Source organism: Fundulus heteroclitus, chromosome 16 (genome assembly GCF_011125445.2).
Source record: "Fundulus heteroclitus isolate FHET01 chromosome 16, MU-UCD_Fhet_4.1, whole genome shotgun sequence".
Taxonomy (NCBI): Eukaryota; Metazoa; Chordata; class Actinopteri; order Cyprinodontiformes; family Fundulidae; genus Fundulus; species Fundulus heteroclitus.
In genome coordinates this window covers 24,690,436-24,714,989 of record NC_046376.1, presented here as the reverse complement: position 1 = coordinate 24,714,989, position 24,554 = coordinate 24,690,436, and the positions used below count along the sequence as shown (strand labels likewise).

Sequence of the window (24,554 nt, the reverse complement as noted above, 5' to 3'; positions counted from 1 at the left end):
TATCTGGGGTACATTTTGCAATATTTAAATCTGAACATTTATTCATAATTAGGCTATTTATACAGTGTCTTACAAATATTTTCATAGCTCTTGAACTTTTGCCATTTTGCTGTATTACATATGTTATGGCCCCAAAAAGGTCCCAACACATTTAGAGAGGAGACAGTTACAGGACTCAAGGTTCATACATTTTATTTTATTGTTGATTTTCTTTTTTCTTGGATCTTCTTTAACCTCCATTACTTCCTTTGAAAAAAGCAAAACAAAGAACCCTTTCCTCTCCATGCTGAACAAAACCCAAAGTAGAAACAGAAAGGTGGACCTGGTAAGCCAGCCAAACAGAAGCAACAGGTGTGGCAGCGGGCCAGCCCTATACAGGGCCATTGAAGCACCAACCTAAGGAAAAATCCAAAAGGGGACCTAAACCCCATAAAGAACAGAAAACTAAAACAGGACAGCTGGTCCCATTAGGCCAAAATCGAAAGAAAAAAGCTAAAACTAACAAAAACTAAAACTCCAGGTAGTCTGAGGCATGCTGCTACGGCCTCCCACAACAGCATCTGACTTTGGTGCGGAGTGAGCATAATACTCTTCCCAAGTGAATGAGATTTTTGCACTTAAAATAGGAACAATTCATCTCCATCATCTTATTTCAAGTGCAGGTAGTTATCTTGTTTTAGGGGTACAAATACTCATTCCAATGGCAAATAGTCTTATTTAGCTGCTCAAATCAAGGAAATATATACTAATATCAAGAAAATGTTTCTTATTGGTAGTTCCTTTTTTTGCAGTGTGCCCCTCCGCGTACGCGGCTCTCTCCTGAGAGGGAGAGCTATCCATCGGGGGGACAGAGTAGTTGGACGACACTGCCCTGTTTCTAACATAAGGACAAAATAAATTAAATTTTTATATTCAATTAACTTACTTGGTTTATTGTTGCTTGCGTGTACTCCAGACACTGGATTCCTTACATGAATGCACTTCTAGTTTTGACATTACAGTAAGGCAGTCTTGTAGACAGCATAGGGGTCCTGTTACGGCAGATCAGGTAGTGACTCGGTGTACCGTAATGCTCCGAATATCCATTGAGTGGAGTGGCTACGTTGCCAACCAAAGTCGTACTTACACATTTTAAAAGAGTTTTAAGTGCAATGTACCACATAAAATTGGTCAGTAAGCACAACAATAATCATATGTAAGCTGCAGTGGTTTTTAGGGTGCACCATCAATTTGTGAGAAAATTTAAGGATTTTAAGTGCGCATTATATTCTGAAAAATACGGTACAATTAATGTAATTAAGAAAAACAAACCCCAAAATATTCAGACCAAATGAAGGGATTTTTTTTTTACCACAAAAAAATCTTGAAAACAAAAACCACCTCAAAGAAGTGTGTTGATATATGGAAAATTATACATCAGTTTCAAAACTTTGTGTGCATAAAATATGAAAAGTCTGGCATGTTTTATACATTCATGCCTAACCACTTCGATACCTCTAAATAAAATCCTATGGAAAATTTACATTCAAGTAATCTAATTCATGTGTAATTTATTCTCAATATAAATTACGCTCTTTGCAGAAGGTTATCCATTTTGAGAACATTAGTGAAAATGAAGGAACACACCGTACAGGTTAATGATGGATTATCAAATGTGAAGCAGCCTTAAACTATAAAACAATATTGCAAGCTCATCAAACACCGCTCAGTCCATCATGCAAAAATAGAAACATTTTGACAGAGCAGCAAACCTACCAAGGCCATCCACTTAAACTAATCAGAAGAGCAGTCAAGATGCTCAAACTAACTCTGGAGGAGGTTCTGAGATCTACAACTCAGGTGGGAGGATTTGTTGACAGGAAAATTATTTGTAGTTTTCCACACAGTTCTAACCTTTAAGAAAAAGTGGTAAGACATCAGCAAACGGGGCATAAAAGGCCCCATTTGGTGTTTGCCACAAGCCTTGTTGGTGGCACAACAAACAAGTGGTGGAAGACGCACCGGTTAGATGAGACCAAAACTGAACCTTTCTGACCTGCATACTAAAACGCTACATGTGGTGAAAAACTAACACTGCTCATCATCCTGCACACACCATCCTCTCTAAAGAACATGGTGGCAAAAGCAAAAAGCAATGACAAAGCCAAACATGCAGGCAGAACTTCAATGATCTGGGATGAAGTACGTTCATGTGTTGGAATGACCCAGTAAAAGTCCAGATCTAAATAAAGTGTACAATATAAGCTAATACCAGCAAACTGACCTTTATAGATGCTGTCCATTAAATTTGATTGAACTTGAGCTGTATTGTAAAGAAGAATTGGGAAAAAATTTCACTTTTTGGATAAGGAAATCTGGTAGATGCATACATCAAAAGACTTGAAGCTGTAATTGCAGCAAAAGTTGGTTTTGTAGCATATTGACCCAGAGGGATTGCAACAGACATTTCAGATTTTTTATTAGTAAAATAAATGTATAGTAAAACGTTTCAGAATTGTGTACTACTTTACGTTGGTTTATCTCATGAAATTCAAATAGAATGCATTATAGTTTTTTTTGCTGTAACATGAAATGCAAGAAGTTCAAGGGGTATGAACACTTTCCCAAGTCACTGTAAAATAATAATGCGGTGGCCTCAAAGAGAATCTTAATGTTGCATACATGAATTATTGCCAGAAAGTAATATGTTCCCTGTGAATGAGGGTATGGAAGCGAGAACGTGTGTGTTTGCACATGTGGTTATGCATAAAACGTATCCATATTTGTAGCTCTGAACATTTCCAGCCTTTATTTGGCTGCCTGCCTTGTGTCGGCTTCCTTCCTTTGGCTGTGGGTTAAAACTAAAAAGAAAAGCATTAAGTCCAGTATGTTATCATGAATTCACATAGGCTACAGTGTCTGGCCTTCAAATCTGATGCATGTGATGGATTACTGAGGCAAAATAAAATTTCTTCACTCCTTCTGTGTTTGCCCGTTTTACTTCCGTCATTAATCTCCTCCTGTTTGCCTCCATAATGTCTTTCAAATATGCTGATTTTGTTGCAAACAGTTCTTCCTGATGACGTTGTTTTGATTTGTACACTTAAACTCAACCACGTGTAAGCATGTTGTCTTTTTGGATAAATCAGAATCCATTCGTGAGCTAAGGGGTCGGAGAGGGAAAGCTGTTTCAGCTGCACAGCACTGTTGTGAGGTTAAATGAATTGTCAATGAATGTACAATGACTGATGAAACTGATTTACTCTCGGCTGTTTTACCTCCCTGTGTATGTGAGGCGGTTCTGATCAAGGGCTTTTATGCAGAGTAGTTGCTTCACTTTAAGTCTATTTTCTGCCACAGGACCCAGACTTAGTCATCAATAACTGTGTGTCTTGGTATTGTGATTTTACTGTAATGATATGCATTTAAAGTATACCATATGCAGTACAGTGGAAAAGTCTTAGGTCATACATTATTTGTCTCTATTTTGATTCTACGCAGCCATACTTGTTATCTTTAAAATTGCCCTTGATCTTTCTTAAGGCTTTTCCTTCTCTCCATTCTCTTACTCGTGTTAAGAATCAGGTGGGGGTGGTAATAGGTCCAGGATTAAAACAGGACACCAACTTTAACTGGCAACTCTCTCCTGTTCATTCTGGGGGAACCTCAATTTGCTCCAGGAAAAAGCTCCAGAGATTCTAGGTCTGCCAGAGTCTTCTTACAGATGGACCTGCCTGGGAAACCTCCAAAGAGTGACGCCCAGGAGACATTCTGATGAGAAGCTTGAACCACCTCACCTGACTCCTTTCAATGCAGAGGAACAGCGACTCAAAGCTATGGAGACAGGCTGCCTCTCCTTTTCTTTAATGCAGAGCCAAGCCACACCATGGAGAAAGCTAATTTCAGTCCCTTGAATCCAGGATCTGATTCTTTTGATAATATACTATTTCTCCAGAACTGGAATGTGAAAGATGGTCCGGTAAATTAAGAGATTAGAGCTGGCAATAGCTGGTCCAGCATTACTACGGAGGAGGAAGTCCACATCACCATTCCCCACTATGACTTAGAGATGCTCCTGTGTGTTCACTATGACTTAGTGCAGAATAGAGATATTTAAGTCAGGCAAAGACTGAGCACCCGCCCAGACGGAGCTGACACACCTTTTTTCTCGAAAAGAACCATGGCTTCACACTTGAAAAAAATCCTCTTATTCTTGCGCCCTAGTTTTCCACAGTCCTTTTCAAACTACACCTTCGAACTTTGGTTGCTTGCCTTGTATCTTGTTGAGTTTTGTACCATTTTCAGCCAATAAAGTAAAGTCAAACATATAGAGATTTATGTATTCAATGGATGAGCTTGTGTTATTTTTTTTTACCCTGAACAAAAAACTGAGCAACTTGTTGACTTTAATTGACTCTTACATATTAATTTATAAATGCACACAGTTTGTCCCCATGACTTTATTTGAACCACATACTGACACACATGGAATTATATTTTCATACTCGCACCTTAAATCCTAGGGCGTTGTTAGCCATACATTTGGTTGCGGGAGAAGATCATGTGATGTATGTTAACTACCTAAATTCTTTTGTTAGGTGTTTGCTGGATCCCTTTTCTTCTGTTTCTTAAAGTCCTGGCTTGTAGATATTGTTCATCTGCTGTAGAAAGTTATGTTTTTTCAGCCTGACATGTCTTCCCTTGTTGCATGTACACTTTCTTTATTTTGAAGCATACACATCACTATATGGTGCCATATTCAGTCACAAAGATTAGACAGAAAAATGAGCAGAAACTACTTTTATCAAAGCCACAAAGACTGTTAAGGAACATCACTTTAACAGAGTGTGTACCCACCTTATAAGCAAACTACTATGTAAAGAAGCTGGATGTGGTTTAAAACTATTTCAGAACACTGCCTTTTGTTGTTATTTTGTATGCTCATTCGTTGAGAATCCTGAGATCTCTTTGCAATTTTTCTTTGGGTTTCAGACTTCAGCTGGGGTACCATGACAAGTGAGGAGTGTCCTGTGCCCCTGAGGAGAATCTCCTCAGCAGGGCCAGGGCAGAGCGAGGAATACTGCTCGGCGCACCCTGACGACATCATCGAGGAAGTAGGTCCAGGCGATGACGACATCAGCATCGGCAGTGACTTGAGCACTCTCGTGTTGCCCTTCCCTGAGCTGGCGCCCGTGGTCTTCTTCTGCCTCAAGCAGACCACCTGTCCTCGCAACTGGTGTATTCGCATGGTGTCCAGCCCATATCCTTTCCTTCTTTGAAAGGGCCCTAGTAATCTTAAACATAGCCTCTCCATATCACTTATTCAAAATTCATATACTCCAGCCTGTGTGAAACACCTTTCATTTACAATTTCATTCATATAACCATCCTTATTTAATCTCTATCTCACTCAATGTGTTTCATTTTTGTCTTTAATTTCGGGATTTTTTTTGTATCTCTTTTGTCTCCTTTGGATATCATCCATTTTAACTTTGCCAGAGTTAACCAATCAAATGCCAGTTTCATCTTGTGCAATGCAACAACATTTCAGCTGTCAGGCCTGAATCTCCTCAAAGTAAGTATATTTGAAATCCTCATACAAGCTTGACTGCAGCAGTCGGTTTTGCACTGATTACGCAATGGAAAGTGCACATTTAGGTGTGTGCAGTTTTGTTTCTGTATGTGTGTGTGTGTGTGTGTGTGTGTGTGTGCGTGCTTGGGCTTTTAGCTTGCGGATAAGAATAGGCAGTTGCCTCTTTGCCGACATTAACAGTGCCAGTTGGATAATGATGATTCTCCTCATTGTAGAGGTAAAAAAAGAACCCTGCAGTAGCATCTTTCTGTTTGAGTTGTTGACTATAAATGTCTAAAAGCTTTGGCATAAGTCAGTTTACCCGGCTCATCTGCTGATTGTTTCTTTTTGGGGGTATTTAAGTATTGGAAATATATTTTTTCTGGGTTTTTTAAATATATACTTGAAACTAAGGGGGAATATATATATATATATATATATATATATATATATATATATATATATATATATATATATATATATATATATATATATATATATATATATATATATATATGTATATATATATATATGTATGTATATGTTATATATATATATATATATATATATATGTATATATATAAATGGATGGATGTATATCCATAATTTCTGGTTTTACAGAAACCAGTAGATGCTAATGCACATTTGTTCAACATAATAGCTGCCTACCATCTTAAAACCACAGAAGAAGAAAGGCACTTTACTCATGTTTAAAAACAGGCAATTGATGATTGGTTTTGCTTATGTACTAACAAAATCTCAATGCAAGCCATTTTTGTTTACTTGAAATACTTTGATTACCATTGAAGCTATGATATGATTACAGATAAGCCTCATTTCACAGTCATCAAATACTGTTTTGGTTGTGCTTGGTGCAGTGCATCCAATTGTGCGTGAAGGACAGGAATAAGTGGTTATTTCACCATCTATTTGCAGATCAATAATTGTGTCCACCACTCAACAGCCCTGAGAGGCCTTTAGTCATACACATGGCGACATACAACTACACACACATCATTGTTTCCCCCACACTTGCTTGCAGCACAACACCTGGAGCACCTTTCTGCACCCCACTCACATCCTTTCCGTCTCTCGATTCTAACACGCTTTACATATTACTCAGTGAAAATATACCCAATTTTGACACATTATCTCATGTTCTTTACATTTATTAAATGCTATTGATTGTTGCCAAGTAAGACCTATTATCTGGTAATGTTCTTCTTAATGTGTCTGGCATAAGAAAGCACAATAAGGCTTTCATTTGCACACTGTGTATTGTACAAAAACACAGTGGAAGTACAAAATAAAAGATGTATGGAGCTAATTTTGTGCAGAAATAGTTGGGCCCCTCTTTTTATTGCAGTATTTGCTTATATATTTGTGGTGTACAATTAAATTAAAAACTTTACAAAAGGCCCGCTATGACTATATGATACTTTAGAGGTTTGAACTTCAGTTGCATGGAGTTTATATGTTCTCTGTTTGCGAGAATGTGGTCTGTGAAGGACTGGTGGCTTGTCGGTTCCAATCTCAAATGGGCATGACCAGGATATACAGTTTAGACCACATACAGACAGTCATATTCTATAAATAAGAATATGGTTTCCAAGGAGGCTCATTTGTCAAGTTAAAATTACCTTTTCAGGCTGGTATTGACATACTTTCACCATGCCCACATTTCTGTATTATTTTATTTTCTTGTCTTATGTAAAAGCCCTGATCGCAACCCTTTCAGTATGTACTTATCCAAAAAATGTAAAAGAGAAATGGGCCAAAGAAGCTTGTAAAACAACAAACAAATAGTTTGACCCATGTTTTACAGTTTAACAGCTGAAAACTTTGCCAAAGTTCTCACGGTCCCAACCATGAAGGAACTCTAAAATCACCATGCAAGATAAAAAAAACACGGAACAACAGTTTTCTGATAATTTCTGATCACTTTTCTAAGCTTGATTCTTTCAAAGTAAGCTGTTCTAGCACAATTCTGACAAAAAACGTAAGTTTTAGTCTTGTTTTTGTTAATACATTTATTAGAAACTAACAGGATGAAAAGATCATACTTTGTCAGTAGCAGAATAAGATAAACAACCCATGCAACATTTGAGAGCTCCAAGAATTTTCCGATTTATTTTACTTGTGTTCACATAAATACTCGCTCTCCATCCACAGAGACTTAAAATATAACATGATCATACCTTTTTGTTCACCAGACAGCTAAATGAAAATAAATGTTTTCCTATTCCATAATCCTGAGTACACAGAAATTGTTTTGTGCTGCCTTGTCGGTCCTGTGTGTGTCTTAGATCTGGGAGATTTCTTCTCTTCAATAAATAATTTTACAAGTCACACTGTCACTCATACTATGGGATGCTTGAGCTAACTCAATGCTTCCAGATTAACTCAACGTTTTAGTTACTCCTGCTAAAAATGTAAAGAAAAATTAAAGCCTCAGCTCTTGAGTCATGCTTGTGATTTTGATTATGCATTTTAAATGTACAGTTTTGTGGATTGGTCTCCAAGAAACTTGCATATGCTTTAAACAAGCAATACGAGCCGAATTTTTCATCCAAATGGCCATTGGATTTTGTCGACCTCTTACATTGTGGTTTACTTCTTCAAAGCTCCCCTGTTGTAGGAATAACTGGAAAAGGGTTCCATTTTTTCTGACATTTTAGGCTTTATTGCAGAAAATGATTTGCAGTGTGGCACAGTTGAGATGGAGAAAGATTTGGGATGTTTGAATGAGTTGTACTGAAGCAGAGAGTTGATTGATATATGGTTCAGGGCACTTTTTCCTACCTCTTCCAAACATCATCAAAGTTGTGCACCCAGTTACTTTTTCTTCCCAATGGGCTCCCCCCCCCCCCCCCCCCCCCATTTCCCTCCCAATAATTAGTATCGTTTGACCACACACAGTTGCCTTGCCCGTAAGCCCTGTTCTCCTTTACTCAGTGCTTTACTTGAGATTTCTTTTCATGCAACTTTTCCACCATATTACTAAACCCTGCCTCTCTCAGCATCATCTAAGCCCTTTTTTCTCCTCCTTTGATTGGCTCTCATGATGTTCAAGCATAGGGACTGATGTCAGTGGCCCATGATCCTCCCTGCCCTGAAAGCTTATTATCTGCTTGGTGACTGATGACTGAAACGTTGTCATGACTTGCTCTTAACAACCGCTGGGGATAGAGCTGACACCTGGGACACATCACCGACCTTCTCAAATCCTTGTGGTTGCTGCCTTCTTCCAGTTCTTTCTTATTTATTAAATTAATCTGAAGTTCCCCCTTCTGTCCTTCGGCATCCTTCTTTTGTGTCCATTTGAAAAAGCTGCTCTTTGGCCGTATGATGCATTCACAGTGTCTTCTTTTACTCTAACACATTATGCAAGGTGTTTGCACTCGATAGGCATGTGTGTAGACGCGGAATGACTGTTTGACTTGTTTTGACAGATGTTTTATTAAAGAACATCAAAAGTCTGTCTTTATTTCACAGCAAGAGTCTTCTCTTCTTTAATCTTGTGCTTGTTTTCGTGTCAGCTTTTTGGCACTTTGTCCTACACGCTTCAATTTTGCATCACTCAAAAATGTAGTCATGTCTTCTTTTGAACAAATATCTTTCGTTCTCACATATGATTATGCCTAGTTCGCCATTTTTAGCTACGCCTTCATGTTGTGCAATAATGCAAGTGTTCCACTTATTTTAATGAGTGCTTCAAGCAGAAAATGAACTGTTGTCCCTTTACCTCAGGGAACATCTTTCTTTAAAAAAGGTGTAAACATTAATGAGGCAAACCTCACTTAAAATAAATACAACTCATTAGAATACTAAAGCTTGTGCTTGGAAAATAAATCCCACTGCTAATGTTAGCACTTGTTCTAAAACTAATTCTAATGATCTCCTTTCCCTCTTCAGTCTCTTCCACTGCTCCTTCCTCCCGTTCCTCGTTCCACTCCCTTAGGTTTTGCACAAACTCCATTAGTTCTCTGTGGTCTGAAGGAGATAAATGGGAAAGAGTGGAGAAACGACGAAAAGCTTAAAGCGACTCTAATGACAATTGCAGAATGCAGATATTCTCTATATGTATGGCCCCACACATTATTCCCCCATGGTCACCAGCTTCAGCTTAAAATTTACGTTTTATGCTTTGATATCATCAAACTCATGAAGAAAAATTGCAAGCAGTGCTAAATTTGGATTAATAAGAATAATAGAAACTGTATGCATGTTTTTATTTTGCTACAGTGAACCTTTAATGACCCCGATACTTTTCTTCTTACATATTTGTTAACAAATGCTTATGTAACTTTGTTCGTACAACCTGTTTCTGTAGTAACAAAGGGGTTCCTATTCTATAAGACACTATAGTTGTCCTGTGCTAGGATGCAACCACCTGTTTTTGTGTAACTGGATTATTCTTGCGCAGTCAACACATCAAGCTATAAATTGCTACAGCTGTGAAGAGGTTTATTTAATTTTATGTAATGACATCATACAGCACTGACCCCGGAATGACACTCACAGTCCAGGTTCAAGGAAAGTGAAGATTTAAATTACTGGTCATTTTATCAAGGTCTGTGGTGAATAATAAAACTCCCTTCCTCAATTCCTTTGGTGTAAGAAGCGGGTTTCAAACCCATTCCTTTTTATGTAAACTGCTGATGCTGTGAGAGGTATGTGAGAGAAAAAGTTTTTTTTAAAAAAGCTAACTTTATTTAAAAACATTTACATTTCAGCAGTGATACTCAATGGCATATTCACCTTATAATTTATGCTCTGTTTCTCAAAAGCATTTCCAAAGGTAATTGTAATGACGAATAAAATAATTTCACAGATGCAAATCTCCACATTCTGAGGAGAGTATAATGGACGATCCTCAGATATTACAAACTGGTCATCTGTAATCTCTGATTTCTTATGTTTTTTGACAGTGGTTACAATCTGGAGAAAAAGTAAAATCCCTTCAGCTTCTAAAAAGAAAGGTAACATTAGATGTTTTGTAAAGTAAGCCAATAGCCACATGTTCATCCTAACGCAAGACATATAATTATTATTGGTTGTGGCTGTGTATTATTTGTACCTTGACACTTAAATGTTGTAAAATAGTATAGCACAAACTGTTTTAAACCATAAAAACACTTTGACTGGAGCATTTACTCCCTCTGTTACCAATGGTCTGTGCAGAAGTGCAGTTTCATTAAAGCAAAATGGTTCAAGGTTTGAATCCAGGCTTTCCTCATAAAATGTGCATGTTGTCCATTTTCCTTGACTTCCTCGTATTCATGAAAAACATGCATGTTAGGTCAATTGGTTCTTCTGAATTGCCCTTAGGAGTAATTGTGTATGTGTGTCTATAGTTGTTTTCCTGTGTGTTGTCTGTGATGGACAGGCTACTTTTCTTGGGCTATAGAGTACCCTGCCTCTTGTACAGGGACTGCTGGAGACAGATACCACTGCCCCGGCAGCCTTACATGTATAGGCACATATAAACACATAGAAACTAAATTGTCTGAGGCCGCATGAGCAGGCAGTCTGTTCCAGCAGCTCCCCACTCATCCCTTTTAAATCTATTTTTTCATGTGTTGTGTGTTTCTATTTGTTTCTTCTTACTTGTGCACATCAGAGAGGTGACCGATTTGTGAACAACTTAACTTTTGGTTTCCTCATTATACAAGAGAACAAGAGAACGTCTGACAAGCCACACTTCCATTGTTTACATCAGAGCTCAGTTGTTAGCTCTTGGTAGCTCCACTGTGGCACCTCCCACCCAGCGGCACAATCTTCCCATGACCTGAGAAGGAAATGCTGCAACCAGCTGAGAAGGTACTGACTCATTATCCCGTCCATCATCATAGAAAATGTGAGGTCCCTTCCCAACAAAGTGGATGAATTGGCAGCTCTAACCTAGCATAAGCAAGCTTGTTGACAGAGCAGTTTGGTCATGCTGACTGAGATGTGGCACAAATATGAACTTTGATGGTTTTCATTTACGCCAGACCTACATAAACAAGGAGAGCGGGAAGAGGCATCTGGCCAATGCTATACCAGCATATAATGTTCCCCACACTGTGACCAACAGACTCCAGACACAGCCTCCCCAGGGCCTTTTTCTGATTTCTCGGGACTTTACTCATGTCTCCCTGTCCTCCATTCCCCCCACCTTTACCCAGTGTGTTACCTTCCTCCCCTGAGCGGCTCAGATCCCAACCTGGTTCATGCCAAGCCTGTGTATAAACCCCTTGTACGCATAAAACCAGCTGTAAGACTCAGTTAAGAGATGGTCTACGGAGGCTGAAGAAGCCCTGAAGGGTCTGTTTCAAGTCCACTGTGTATGATGAGCTATATGCTCCTCATTGTGACGACATTGACAGCATCACAGAGTGCATTACACATTACCTTAACTTATGTGTGGGCAGCACTGCACCCCTCATGGAGGTGTGATGTCTCTCAAATAACAAGCCCTGAATCAACTGTGAAAAAAAAAATCTCAAAGGGCAAGAGAGCCTTTAGATAAGGAAACAGAGGAGCTGAGAGCTAACCAGAAACTACTGCAAAGATCAGGGATGGGAGAAAAAAAAAACACCTCCAGGAAGAAGATAGAGGACCAGCCTGTGGGAGACTTAGATCAAAAATTATCAAAAATGGTTGGTGACAGGTTCGATCAGAAACTCACCCATCCTGGATAACTGGCTGCTTTTTCTTCCAGAAAGTCTCAACTCTGAGTCACCATTCACTCCCTCCATTTCAGAGAATTCCACATTGAATTTAAACATTGATAATTGAAACAGGATGAAGAAAATATTGAACCAATTCAAAATGCTTCACACCTGTCCTCAAAAAAAAAGCTTCCACGTGAGGGTTAAGAATAATATTAATGGCATTTTCCAAGCAGTTCCATTTTCTGTAGCAAATTCCCTGGATAATCCATTTTTACGCTGGTAGACACAGTGGAAATATGGTGAAAGAATGTAGAAAATAGAAATCTATTCTAGTTTTTAGAATAAAATACCTTAAGTAGAAACACCCCTTTATTGTAACTACAAATTAGTAAAAATAAGAGTAAAATTAGACTGCAACTAAAAATGTCTTTGTCAGCTTGCTTTCTGCCACTGTGTGAAGGAGCAGTCAAAGTACTTTGTTGAATTCACCCACCAGTTGCACAGGCATGCTTTAATGTGTGTTTTTGTGGATTCTGTTTTTCCTGCTGTTGAATTATGGATTAGAAGGAAATTTTGTTTTTGAGTCGTAGCCATTATTGGGTTATAGGTACATTCAATGTCATGCTCTGAGAGGAGAATTTAATTCACATGACTTTACTGACATTACCTGCCTGCTGTGTAGGAATATATGTTGTTTATAACAGTAATACTTTAAGCTCAATTGTCTATTTTTCCCAACTAAATATTATTAGGGGGGGCTTGCTTTTATTTTAACCAGATATTAAAGTCATAAAAGCACAAGTAGGAATATGCATGCAAACACAGCAACACATTGAGGGCCAAACTGGACCTTCATCTGATTGTCCAATGTTGAATTTTCATTGTGATTTGGATTGTTCCTGTTTCAGCAATGTTATGTTTCTCATATATTTTAGTGTTCTAATTATTTTTTGAAAACATTATGTAATAAGTGTTAGGAGGAAGAATAGATCAGTTCTTCTTTCTGCCTGTCACAGAAGTTGCTGATAATATTTTCATTCAGCTTCATGAGCAGTTCATTTTAATTTTTCTTGGTTTTCCAGACCTCAGCGCTGAATTAGCTTTTTGATCCTACTAATATTTCTCAATCATACCACACACAGGTTTTCAGCTGCCTGAAAGCACTTCTGCTGTACAAACCTAATTTTAATTTACAGAGTGCAGCTTTGCGAAAGGGGCTTGCGACTGATGAGAACCTGAACTTAGTATTAGAAATTAAAGTATTAATAAGAGATTTGCATTGCCTAGCCTCTCCTAAAGGCAGAAATGAACTGCATATGACCGAATTTACAGCCGTTAAACTTTCCCAAGACGATGTCCCAGGCGCACGGTTTACTGGTCGCACTGTCGAAGAACACACCAACCTTCAGCTCAAACGATGGCTTGAGTGTCGAGGGCTTAAACAGACCGGAAAACTGGCCGAGTTGATGAACGGTAAGCTTTGTTTTTTTTTCCTGCGCGGCGATCATGGCAGCGTCGGCCGTTTTTTTTTGTTGTTGTCTGCAATCACCGTCCAGGAATGGATATATGTTTAATGTTTGTCTCATTTGAAATGTTTTTGAGTAGGCTATCCTGGTAGCAGGGTATCATGTTAGCGCCTGCTACCATGATAGCCTATATGCGATCATGGTAGCAGGCGCTTCTTTATTAACATGTCGGCCACCAAAATACTCTTACCTTGACTTGATGTCGCTGGAATTGGGTCAGGATGTTCTTCGGTTGTGCCCTTTCCTCCAACAAAATGCTTGCTACATATGTAGGCCGACCGCACCTTTGAACCCAGCGCACACATTTCTCCTTGGCAGTCTTGAAGAAAACATCCTTCATATGCGGCTGATCAGCGTACCTCGAGTCGCTGTTGCACGTTCCATAGCAACAATGTTTAAAAACCATGGTCTTAGATTTGGAAAAAGCAGTCGTTTTAACGAGTAAAACCTAGGCTAACGCACGTCTCTTTTAAAGCAAAACAGCGGCGGGTTTCCGGAGTTTGCCCCACTGCGTACCACGTGATGTGACGTCATCGTGACGTTACGTTTCTAAAAATAGCTCGTTCGCGGTACCCCATTTACGTGACGCTGACTAAGATCGCTCCACCCACGCGGAAGTGTGCCCTAGGCCGAGCTAACACCCAACAACAAAGACATTGTAATGGCCATGATAATTAATGCTACACTGCTAGACAGGACATGTAAAAAAGGGTAATGGTCATGATAGTCAAGCTTACAACGTTAACATAAGCATTTTAGCCTTACCTACCAACATTAAGGCAAAAAAGACAGGGGAAAAAAATGTCCAAACGAGTTCTGAATTGTGTCAGTGAAGTTATTTCAAGGTAACAGCAGACATATTGATGATAAGGCCAAGATATAAACACCTATCTTATATCCAAAATAAAAATATTATTAACTTAAAATAGTTACCGCAGACTGCAGTAGATGTTTTCATGCTGCCATTTATCTATCCATGGAAAGAATTTACATAGTATATTAGGAGTGCAACATACTTAATATCCAAAACACAAACAAAACAGCAGAACTAGCATTACCCCTCAATTTAACCACAAAGCATACAATGTTTATGAACTAAAAATGAGTTACCTTAGTAGAAACTAACATGTGGTAGTTTCCCCTCAATCACTGTTGTATTCAGCTGCTCATGAGGTTTTCGGCCGCATACCTTTATCCATCCTTTACCTTTCTCTAGACTCCTTTTAAGTTTTGCGAAAGATATTAAACATTCAGTTTAACGTGTCTCTGAATCATACTTTCCCACTTACATTTAACCATTTTTACTGATGTTTTTTCAACAAAATCCCTCTGACTGCAATGCGTTCATGATGTAAATACCCTATGTACTTTTTTTGGGTCTCAGCTACAATGAAAGCAACTCGCTACATGAGCTCACTGCTCTTTTTTGTGACTCTCAACAGTGTCCACAACCCTGTGAAAATTGCAGGTTTATGTTAATTAATTTCTTTGTACACATATAATGCAAAATTCATCCTGTTCAATTCAACTGAAAACAGGGAAATCTGTAAGGCAGAAAAAAGATACATTAGCCTGGTTACATAAATGTGCTCGCCATATCATTAATACATTGCTGGAGGATTTTTCGATTAAATTTTAGGTATCGGTCTGCTTTGGAATAGTCAATCAAGATACCTCATTTTGATTTCAATATAGCTGCCCACTCTACATCGCAAAATGTTTTGTGCATTTCTGTTGGCCCCCCCCACCACCACAGATTTTCTGTTGGATTTGGGTCAGGACACTTGATTGCTGTTGCAAAACAAGTTTTCTCTCAGAAAGCCATTCTTTTGTTGATCTGGGGAATAAATGTGTTGCTTAAAAATAAACTCCTGCTTCACTTTTCTTGGCAAAAACTGAAGGTTTTGTAGCAGAAGAGCCCCAAACCTTAATGCTGCCACCAATATATTTCACAGCAGGTCTGGTTTTCTTTCAGCAATGTACTGTTTTGTATTTATAACATATAAATCTTTGATCAAAAATATCCCATTTAGTTTTACTAAACATTACTATTCTCCCACAAGGTTTATAGAGATTTTAGCCTGGTCAGGTTGTTTTGTTTTGGAAACATTCTGTCTCTTTACCCTGCTTCTTAGTCAAGACATACTGTACTGTCTAGGGAATACAGGAAATATAGAGAACTTAACCAGTACTTTTTCAAAATTCTTGCAGCTCCTTCCATGTTGACCATCTTTGTAGCCTTCCTGACTATTTTCAGTCTTGTGTTGTCATTAGTTTGGAGAAACATCCAGTTTTTCTAATCTACATGTGGTCTCATATTTTCTCAAATAGTTGTCTTCACAGTACAACAGATTGAAAATAATACTGTGGAGTTTTGTGTACCTTCTTCATTTGAACCTGTGTAACCTTTCGGCATAATATGCCCTTAGCTAGAGGAGAAAATGTTGTAAATGTCAGGAAAGTCCTACTTGGAAAGCTGAACATTATCTCAGGTTTAATTCAGCTCAGTTTAGATAAGTCATAAGATTCAAGATAAACACACCACACAAGCCAAGTTTAACACCATGGTGGTGAATCATGAGATTCTGCATAATTAATGAAATGCGTTTACCCAGGAAACACAATTTGATTCAAATGGTGCTTTTAGCAAAGTTCCTTATAAGGGTGTGTACAATTATGCGATAAAGCAATTAAAGCTTAATTTATTTTCTATTAGTTTCCTTATGATCCGTGACTTTAAATTTCTTGGAAATTTCTTTTCAGTGGCATGCTTGCACCCACACAACTGCGAGCAATTTTTCCTTCCACCTGTCATCTTTACATTCTTGCTGCTTCATTTTCTATTTATATAAGACTCATATCCTCCTTTTTTACCCCTGCCAGCTCAACTCAGAAGTAAGGCTTTGCTCAAACTCAAGCTCTTGAGAGTATTTAATAAGTCATTTTATGGCTCTATCATCACTAACTACAGGGTATATTTTATCCATTGAGTGCTTTGTAGTTTGCTATTTGTCAGCTATTATCCACAAAGTGCTATATAAATTGCATGAGTCATTCTGCAGTGAGTCTGTTCATTGCCTACGACCCCCCCTTAAAAAAAATCTCTGGAACAGATCTGAATTTTTTTTTTCTTTCTTTCATCTCTCCCTACTTCATATCATAGAAAAACGTTGGGCTGGAATCTGATGATGAGTAAAAGACAGTGGACTTCTTGAATGTAAACGAAAGAACTCAACATCAAGAGTCCATATAAAGAAAACCATTAAGCATGCAGACAGGTTTGATTTCTAGAGTCTTTGTTTTTCATGCAGTTGCATGAAAAGTATTGAGGAAACTAATGGGATTTCAGTGAATAACATGGAGGACAAGAAACTGATTGATGGCCTTGCTAGTTCATAATGACTCTACATTTTTTTGAGAGAAATTGACTAGCCAGTTTAATCAGTAAAAGGCTTTGTTGATATGAAACCACTGCGTAGGAGAGGATTCTGAGAAAGTTTATTCTGCAGCACATCTCACATTTCAGTGTCCAACTGGTCCCTGCTACTGCTGAATCAACGTATCTGCATCCTTATTTCTGCTCAACAGACATTTGCTACACTGCGGCCAAAAAAGTGATGCAATTATGGGGCATACATGTCTGTCATTCCGGATTTACAATGTGGATGGAAAATAGTAACCAAATCTGCAATATTATATTACCTTTCTCAGCATTGCTATTTTCACTTCTTTTTTCCTCTCGTTTTGTAAATCTAATCACAAAACCTGACAACTAAAACACATTAAAAGGATTTTAATTTTTTTATGGAAAATATGTGTTTTATGATTGAAGGTGCAGGCTCAGCTTGAAAATAGGCAGACTTTTTATTGTTGAATATTTTTGCAGGAAATTAGGTTTTCCTTGTTTCAGTGGTTATATGTCAGACACAGCATATTTATAGCTTGTGCAGAACTGTAGGCAAACGCAATGAGAAAACTGCTTGTAAAGACAGTCTAAATATTTTGTGAAACTAACAAAAGCACTTTCTGACTATACTGTTGAAATAGAACAGATTTTTACTCTTTATATTGAGATATATTTATATCTCACACTTAAAAGGGAAAATAGTACCTATTGTTAACTTGTTTACCTTTAAGTCCTATAGAAAACAGGAGCCACTCTCAAGTCACATCAGTTCCCCAACAAACAGATTTGAACTACAGTCTCCAAAGTTTCCATGTTTTTCTTTTGGATATTAGCGTCATGGTAATTACGAGAGGCGTCTGTTAAAACAGCTTCAGATAAGCAAGGCGGTAATTATTTATCTCAAAACATTATTGTCTGTTTATACTCTCAAGCTAAGCTGCCAGCAGACAGAATTACCAATAAATGAAACATAACAGCTCACAGTCTGTCATTTGTAAAGAAAAAAAAATGTTATCTGCCAAACATGTTCTGCGGCGTTTCGCTCATCTTGAATTCAGGAGCTGTAAAGCAGTTTTTGCTTAAACGAGTCTCATAATCTAGATTGAACACATTTATTCATTTTTGTAAAAAAATCGATTTTACGAGGTCTTTGGGTTGTCCTTAAATGTATCTTGTTATACTGTCACTGACTGGGAGTGAAGAGGAGTAGTTTGTGTCCACGACAATCGATGATAGAGTACTAATAACCACTATGAACCTTGTGAACACTTCAAACGTTTTAGGAAGTGCGAGGATGTTGTGAGTCACCTACTGATGTTTATGAATGTTCAGCATTTTCATTGATCATCAGATTCACATAGAATCATTCGCCCACTTGCTGCATGCGCTCCTAAGATCCTTTCGGTATAAATACTTATAAGGACATTAGTGAGCCAATAAGAGTCATTAGTCATTAGTAACCAGCTTCTTTTTAGCGCTAATGCTGGATTCTAATGAAACAAATCTCCGGGATCATAATTAAGCAAGTAATCATAGGAATCACTCACCTTCTAGATCAGGGTTGTACAACCTATACAATGCAAAGAGCCATTTTTACCTTAGTCCAATCGAAGAAAACTTGTTTAGTGCCGCAGATGTTGCATGACCTTTGGGGAAAAAAGAAAACGTATACATTTTGATAAATGTCTACTATACAAAACACGTTCTCATTTTTAAAGAACCACCATTTTATTTCAGTTTTTTTTAAATAGAAAGAAAAAAAAATATATATATATATTTTAAAATAGAAAAAAATGTATATATATATATATATATATATATATATATATATATATATATATATATATATATAAAATTATTGCAAAAAATATGATGGATACAATGGCATTGTGATATATATTTGTGTAAAATTCTGTAGAAAAAAAAACCATTGTTTCCAATCTAAACACAAGAAAAATGCATTTTAAAAAAAATACTGGTACTTTTGGTGCCATTCTGTTGTGGAAATTCAATGCAATAATTTTATGGGGGGGAAAACAGCCAAAAACTAGCATTTGTTATCATTTTTATATATAAAAACATTAGTTGGTTCTGCATTTTTAGCCAAAGTTTTTACGAGCCATTGTGGAAGGTCCAAAGAGCCACTGGTTGCAGACCATCTTCTTTTTAATTTTCTTTAGCTGCAGCTTCAGTGGGCGAGGCTTATAAAAGTCATTTGTGTTTTAAAATGACATAAATCCTTTTCCCTTTTCACACAAAGAATGAAAAGCATTAGACTGTGCACTGGGCTACAATGTATGTGTCATAAGCAGGCTGTTTGAACAGTTTCTTTTGGTTCGATGTAACCAGAGGTCCAAGTTGCAATTAGACTAGGATCAAAGATCAGGTTGGATCAAAGTAAGATTCAAGGGTTTAGCAGATGGAGAAATTCCGCTTTTTTGCCACTAAGATGATATAATGAGTCCTCACTTCTAGATCGGATAGCCAGATAGTTTGGATTTTAAAAATCCAAAATTTGATTAAACATGAGAGAAGATGCTCAGATAGGTGCATCTCTGTAATTCAAAAATTTGTTTTAAAAAAGGTCATTTTCTTTTAGTATTTTAGTCAAAAAAGTGAAACTTGCATTTTATCAAGATTCCTTTTACATAAAGTAAAATATTTGAAGTCTTACATAATTTTGCTTCAGTGCAGAAATGTTCTGCACAGGAAATTCTCTCAGCATGTTTATTTGCATGAATAACTACATCCATAAGCTAACATTTCTACAATAAAAAGTCAAATAAATGCTTTAACACTGTGTGTTATGATTGCATATATCATGAGTTTCACATTTTCCTACTTCAATGCAGTATTTAATTAACTTTTCAAGGACATTCTAATTTGAGATGCACCTGTGTACTGAATTTCTATAATATTTAACAGCAGCATTTTTAATTAATTTGAGTCTGCTGGATCAAGGAAAATGAGACCAAAGAAGCACAAGTATGATATTTTGTGTGTCTTTTGTATTAGTACACCTCTATAACAGTACACAGTCTGCAAAATTAATAAAAAATAAACGTTATGAGCAGAAAAAAGATTGGGTAAAGAAAAAATAAACAAATTGCTTGCAGAAAAGATAAGTTAACGATTGTGCAAATTTATTGGGAAGGCGAAAGAATTATAAAAAAAAAAAACACACACACACAAAACACTGAACAAACAAGTCTGTTAATTTTCATTCAGACCGAAATTATAAGAAACTGAAATTGATGCCCCTTAGAAAGGTGCTTAAAAAGAGAATGATATGAAGAATAAGAGATTGCTAGTTAGCAGTTTGCTTGAAAAGGCGGATCATGAGAAGAGGACACAGCGAGGAGGAGAGAGGAGGAGAAAGGGAGATAGTTAGCAGAGAGACAAAGTGAACTTTTGCCCAGTGCCTGTCAGTACAGAGGCTGACAGAGAACAGTCGGTGTGTGTGTCCCCCACCACATGTGTGCATGTGTGTATCCTTGCTTTTTCTTGACAGTGAAGAGGAACATGAAGTCACTAATTGCTCTGGTGACTGTAACTCCAGACCTCTTCTTTAGTGAAAGAGAGAAAAGGAGAGAGTGCAGGGGAACACTGAGATCAGGACAAAAAAAGACAGAAGGTCTCAGTAAAACAAAGAGAGACTCATCTATTATTTATTGCAAACCAAAATTTTCTTTTTTTTAAATACTCTTATTAATCATTTCATACCATTAATAAATCATATCAATTCTGACTTTTAGGGCTTAAGTATACCTTTGTATTTCTGCTATTATCAAAATTAACAAATAATTGTGGATTGAAAACAGGCGACCTTTGCGGTACACAGATTTGTTATTCTGTATCATTCTCAGTACTCTTGAGAATTATCTTTAACACTAATTGAAGTCAAGTTTACCAGAAGTTTCTTTAAGTCAAATGGCTGTTCCTAGCTCTGATAAACAAAAATACATTTTTGTGTGTTTTCGAAAGGTCTATGATGAAAACCCATGCTTTTCCAGGTTGAAACAATATAATACAATCATAAATTATCTCAGGAATTAATCTCTTATTTCGGGTTAAAATTTTCATATTCAACAGCCTATTCCACCAAACAAATTTCATATAAATGCGATAATAAGACAAGATAACCTGCTTTGAGAAAACAAACTTTATCAGGTTATATTGAAATGTCTAAGCTGTTACATGTGACTGTACAGCATTTGTTATCAGAACATAATGAGATAAACACTGTCATCTCTTGAGAAACTAGCTTTGTTATCGCGTGTTAATCATGTGTTCAAACTGGCTTTATAAAAGACCCAGCTTTGCAGGCAATAGATCTTAGGATAAATATGCCAATAACATAGAAAGGCAAGCTTTTTATCCAGTGGTGTCAAACTCCTCAAGTATCCTGCAACTTACAGATGTGTCGCTGGGCCAACACACTTGAATCAAATAGCTCGATCGCTTCTTAAGCATGTAATCAAGTTCTGCAGAGTCCTGCTAATGACTATGTAGAGCATATTTGATTCAGGTGTTTTGAAGCAGAGAAAGGACGCCGGTCCTTGAGGAGCGCAATTTGGCATCTGTGTCTTTTTATCTCATCACATTGAGTTATTAAAACTTTTGCCGTAGCAAATTGAGCTTTGTAATCACAAGATAAATGATTTAAGACGCTTATCTTGATAAAACAGGCTTTATTATTTGGTAACTGTGTGATATAATGACTTCATTATCATTTGATGATGAGATTAATATTCTCACTATCCCAAGCAAGGAAAAGGGACTATTTTATTACTATTTATGATAATAAGATATTTTAACCGTAATTGTGGCAGTTCAAGCTTTGTCTTTAATTTGATAAGTACACCTCCAGGGAACAAACATTATTAATTGAAGATAATAACGTACAGTATAAACACCGTTGACTTAGAAAAATGTGTATTGTAATTATGCTATATGCCTTCCTAACTTTAGAAACCATGCTATATAATCTCAACATAATAAGATAAACAACCTGATGTCTTCATAAAGCAACTTTAATTTTTTTCTGGAGTATAACATACATATATATACATATAGCTAACTATGGCATTACAATCTTCATTATCATGCTAATGAAAGAAACGTCTTATTAACTTGAGAAATAAACTTTGTTTTCTTGATACAATGGCCTAAGTAATGATTTATTATAAAAAGTCGGTGTAATCATTAACGTTTGTGTGACATATTTACATGGATACAGCTATAAAAACAAAGTTTTCCTATCATAATATGTTGAATTCAAAAAATAAGCTTTTAATATCAACATAACTTACTACGCAAAAATTTGCTTTTAATTCTTAAATAATAACTTTGTTGGGAAAATGGTTAAAATGTACTTAACTATGTCTTCTTGGCTTTTGTAGACAGAATAAATTTGAATATTTTTTCCTAACAAAATAAGAATAATGCAAGAACGGAGAGAATACTACTTATAAACTACTTGCTTTGCTGTTTTCTGCAGGTCTGTATCATATTTTAGTTAAAAATGCATGTAGTGCTGGAAGAATATGTTTTGCTGAGATTTTCTGTTTATACATTTGTCCTCACTTAAAAAGAAAAAAAGGACAACGACAATTAATTTAAATAAATTATTTAGATATTTGCATCTGCAGTCTTGTAATGTTGTTTATTTGTATAATCGGGTTTGTATTTTCACTCAGCAGCTTTAGGCTGTATAACCAAATTTGGTGAATACATAAAAAAGGCAGATTTTCCACATCTAAATAAGCTGCAGCAGGCATTTTGTTTGCAAATGTAGTTATTTAAGACAATGCATATGTAAATCCATTTTTTTCAGACACTTTCTTTTAGAATACATTACAATAATGTTTGTTTTTTTATTACTTTGCTGTTCTGCCTTGATGATGAGAAAATGTGTGGAAGGTGCGGCACGGTTGCAAAACCACAGATTACAATTAAACCTGGAAGCTTCAACTGTAAATTACCTTTACCCTATCTTGATCTGTCTCTTTTTTTTCCCCCAGTGTGTGTTTCATGGAGAGTTCAACTGGATGTAGAACTCAGTGTACAGAAATGTTAGATCAGTTGGGCAGATTTGCCTCACGGTTCAGTGATTTAGCGATTCAATCTGCACATCCTGACCTGGCAGACACACAATCTAACCACGACACGCACCTCCCAAGCTCACCTCCGACATTTCCCTAAATTCTGTTTAGTGACCCTTACTCTCTCCTGGACATATTCCCTTATTGCTCTGTCGGCTCCGGATGGAAATTGAGACAAAAGCAGGACAGGCAGAGTGGGGAGGGTCTGACACAGAGTAAAAACAAAGACGGGGGCTTTGTGGTTAGATGGGATATCAAAGCGAGAGGGGGGGGAGGGGGGGGGGGACAACAAAAGCAGTAAGGTGAGAAAAAGAGATGAAAACAAAAGGGGTGAGTTGCCACTAGGGGACTTGATAAAATAACCCTGCTCTGTCACTGTCTCTCACACAAACACAAACTACTCTCCCTTTCTGTCTCCTCACACTCTCATATATACACATAATCCATGCTGTCAGATATGCGTTACATATATATGGATCATACTCAGCCCAAATCCCTTTCCCAGCCGCAATGGTGCTATGAGTTGATGTGTGGGTGGCATCTGTCAGGTCGGATGCTAAAACCCTTCCTCTGGCCAATGATAAAAGCTCAGCCCTTTTGTGTGTGTGTGTGTGTGGGGGGGGGGAGACAACCCAGATGTTTGTACATTAGCTGACTGCTGGTATCTGCAGCTCAAATGAGCCTTGGGGGCTTAGGTCATTAAAGAACAGCTTTAAACTTACTTGCACACGCATACATGTATTCACACAGCTTTTTGATGTTCTCCCCCAAGCAGCTGAGTTGGTAAGTTTCTTGTAAATCTCTGCAGACTCTGGTGAAACAGACTCAGTGCCTGCGTCACTGGCAGACCGGCAACAAGTGTCGATGTCATTAGCTTACAAAGGTTTTTTATTGGAAAGAGGGGAAATGGAAAGCATAACCAAATCGACGGAGGAAATGTAGTTACTCTGCAGTCTTACACCCCCTTCCCTTCCTTGGGTTTGGTGAATGATTTTATTTGGATTCTGTTAAATTATTTTGTTTTGAATTGGGTTGTAAAAATAGCAGCAATGTTTTGAATGCTAAAAAATGGCCTCTTCAAATGATCATGAATATTTCTGAATGTATGCAAGAAAGGGGCTTTATGTTTCCATAGGAAGAATAAATATATATACGTCCATCCGCTTTGGCCAAAAGCTCTATTTGTCCCTTCATTGTTTTGGATTTTAGAGAGAACACCATGCAGATCTCCTCTTCTAACTCACACTTTGCCAAAAGAACCCTACAATAGTTGATAGCAATTCCCTCACAGTGACAGATGAAGAACCT

The 24,554-nt window shown here is 37.3% G+C and overlaps 1 protein-coding gene across 5 annotated transcripts in view; it reads left to right on the top strand.

Annotated features, from left to right (window-relative positions):
- Positions 1-24,554, top strand: part of cacna1ia (calcium voltage-gated channel subunit alpha1 Ia) — a 230,835-nt gene that overhangs the window by 61,162 nt on the left and 145,119 nt on the right. For all 5 annotated transcript variants that reach the window (XM_036148200.1, XM_036148199.1, XM_036148198.1 and 2 more), the window contains exon 2: positions 4,972-5,239. In XM_036148200.1, coding sequence (XP_036004093.1) covers positions 4,989-5,239 — 251 coding nt within the window. In that variant the 5' untranslated portion in view covers positions 4,972-4,988. The remainder of the gene's footprint in view (positions 1-4,971; positions 5,240-24,554) is intronic.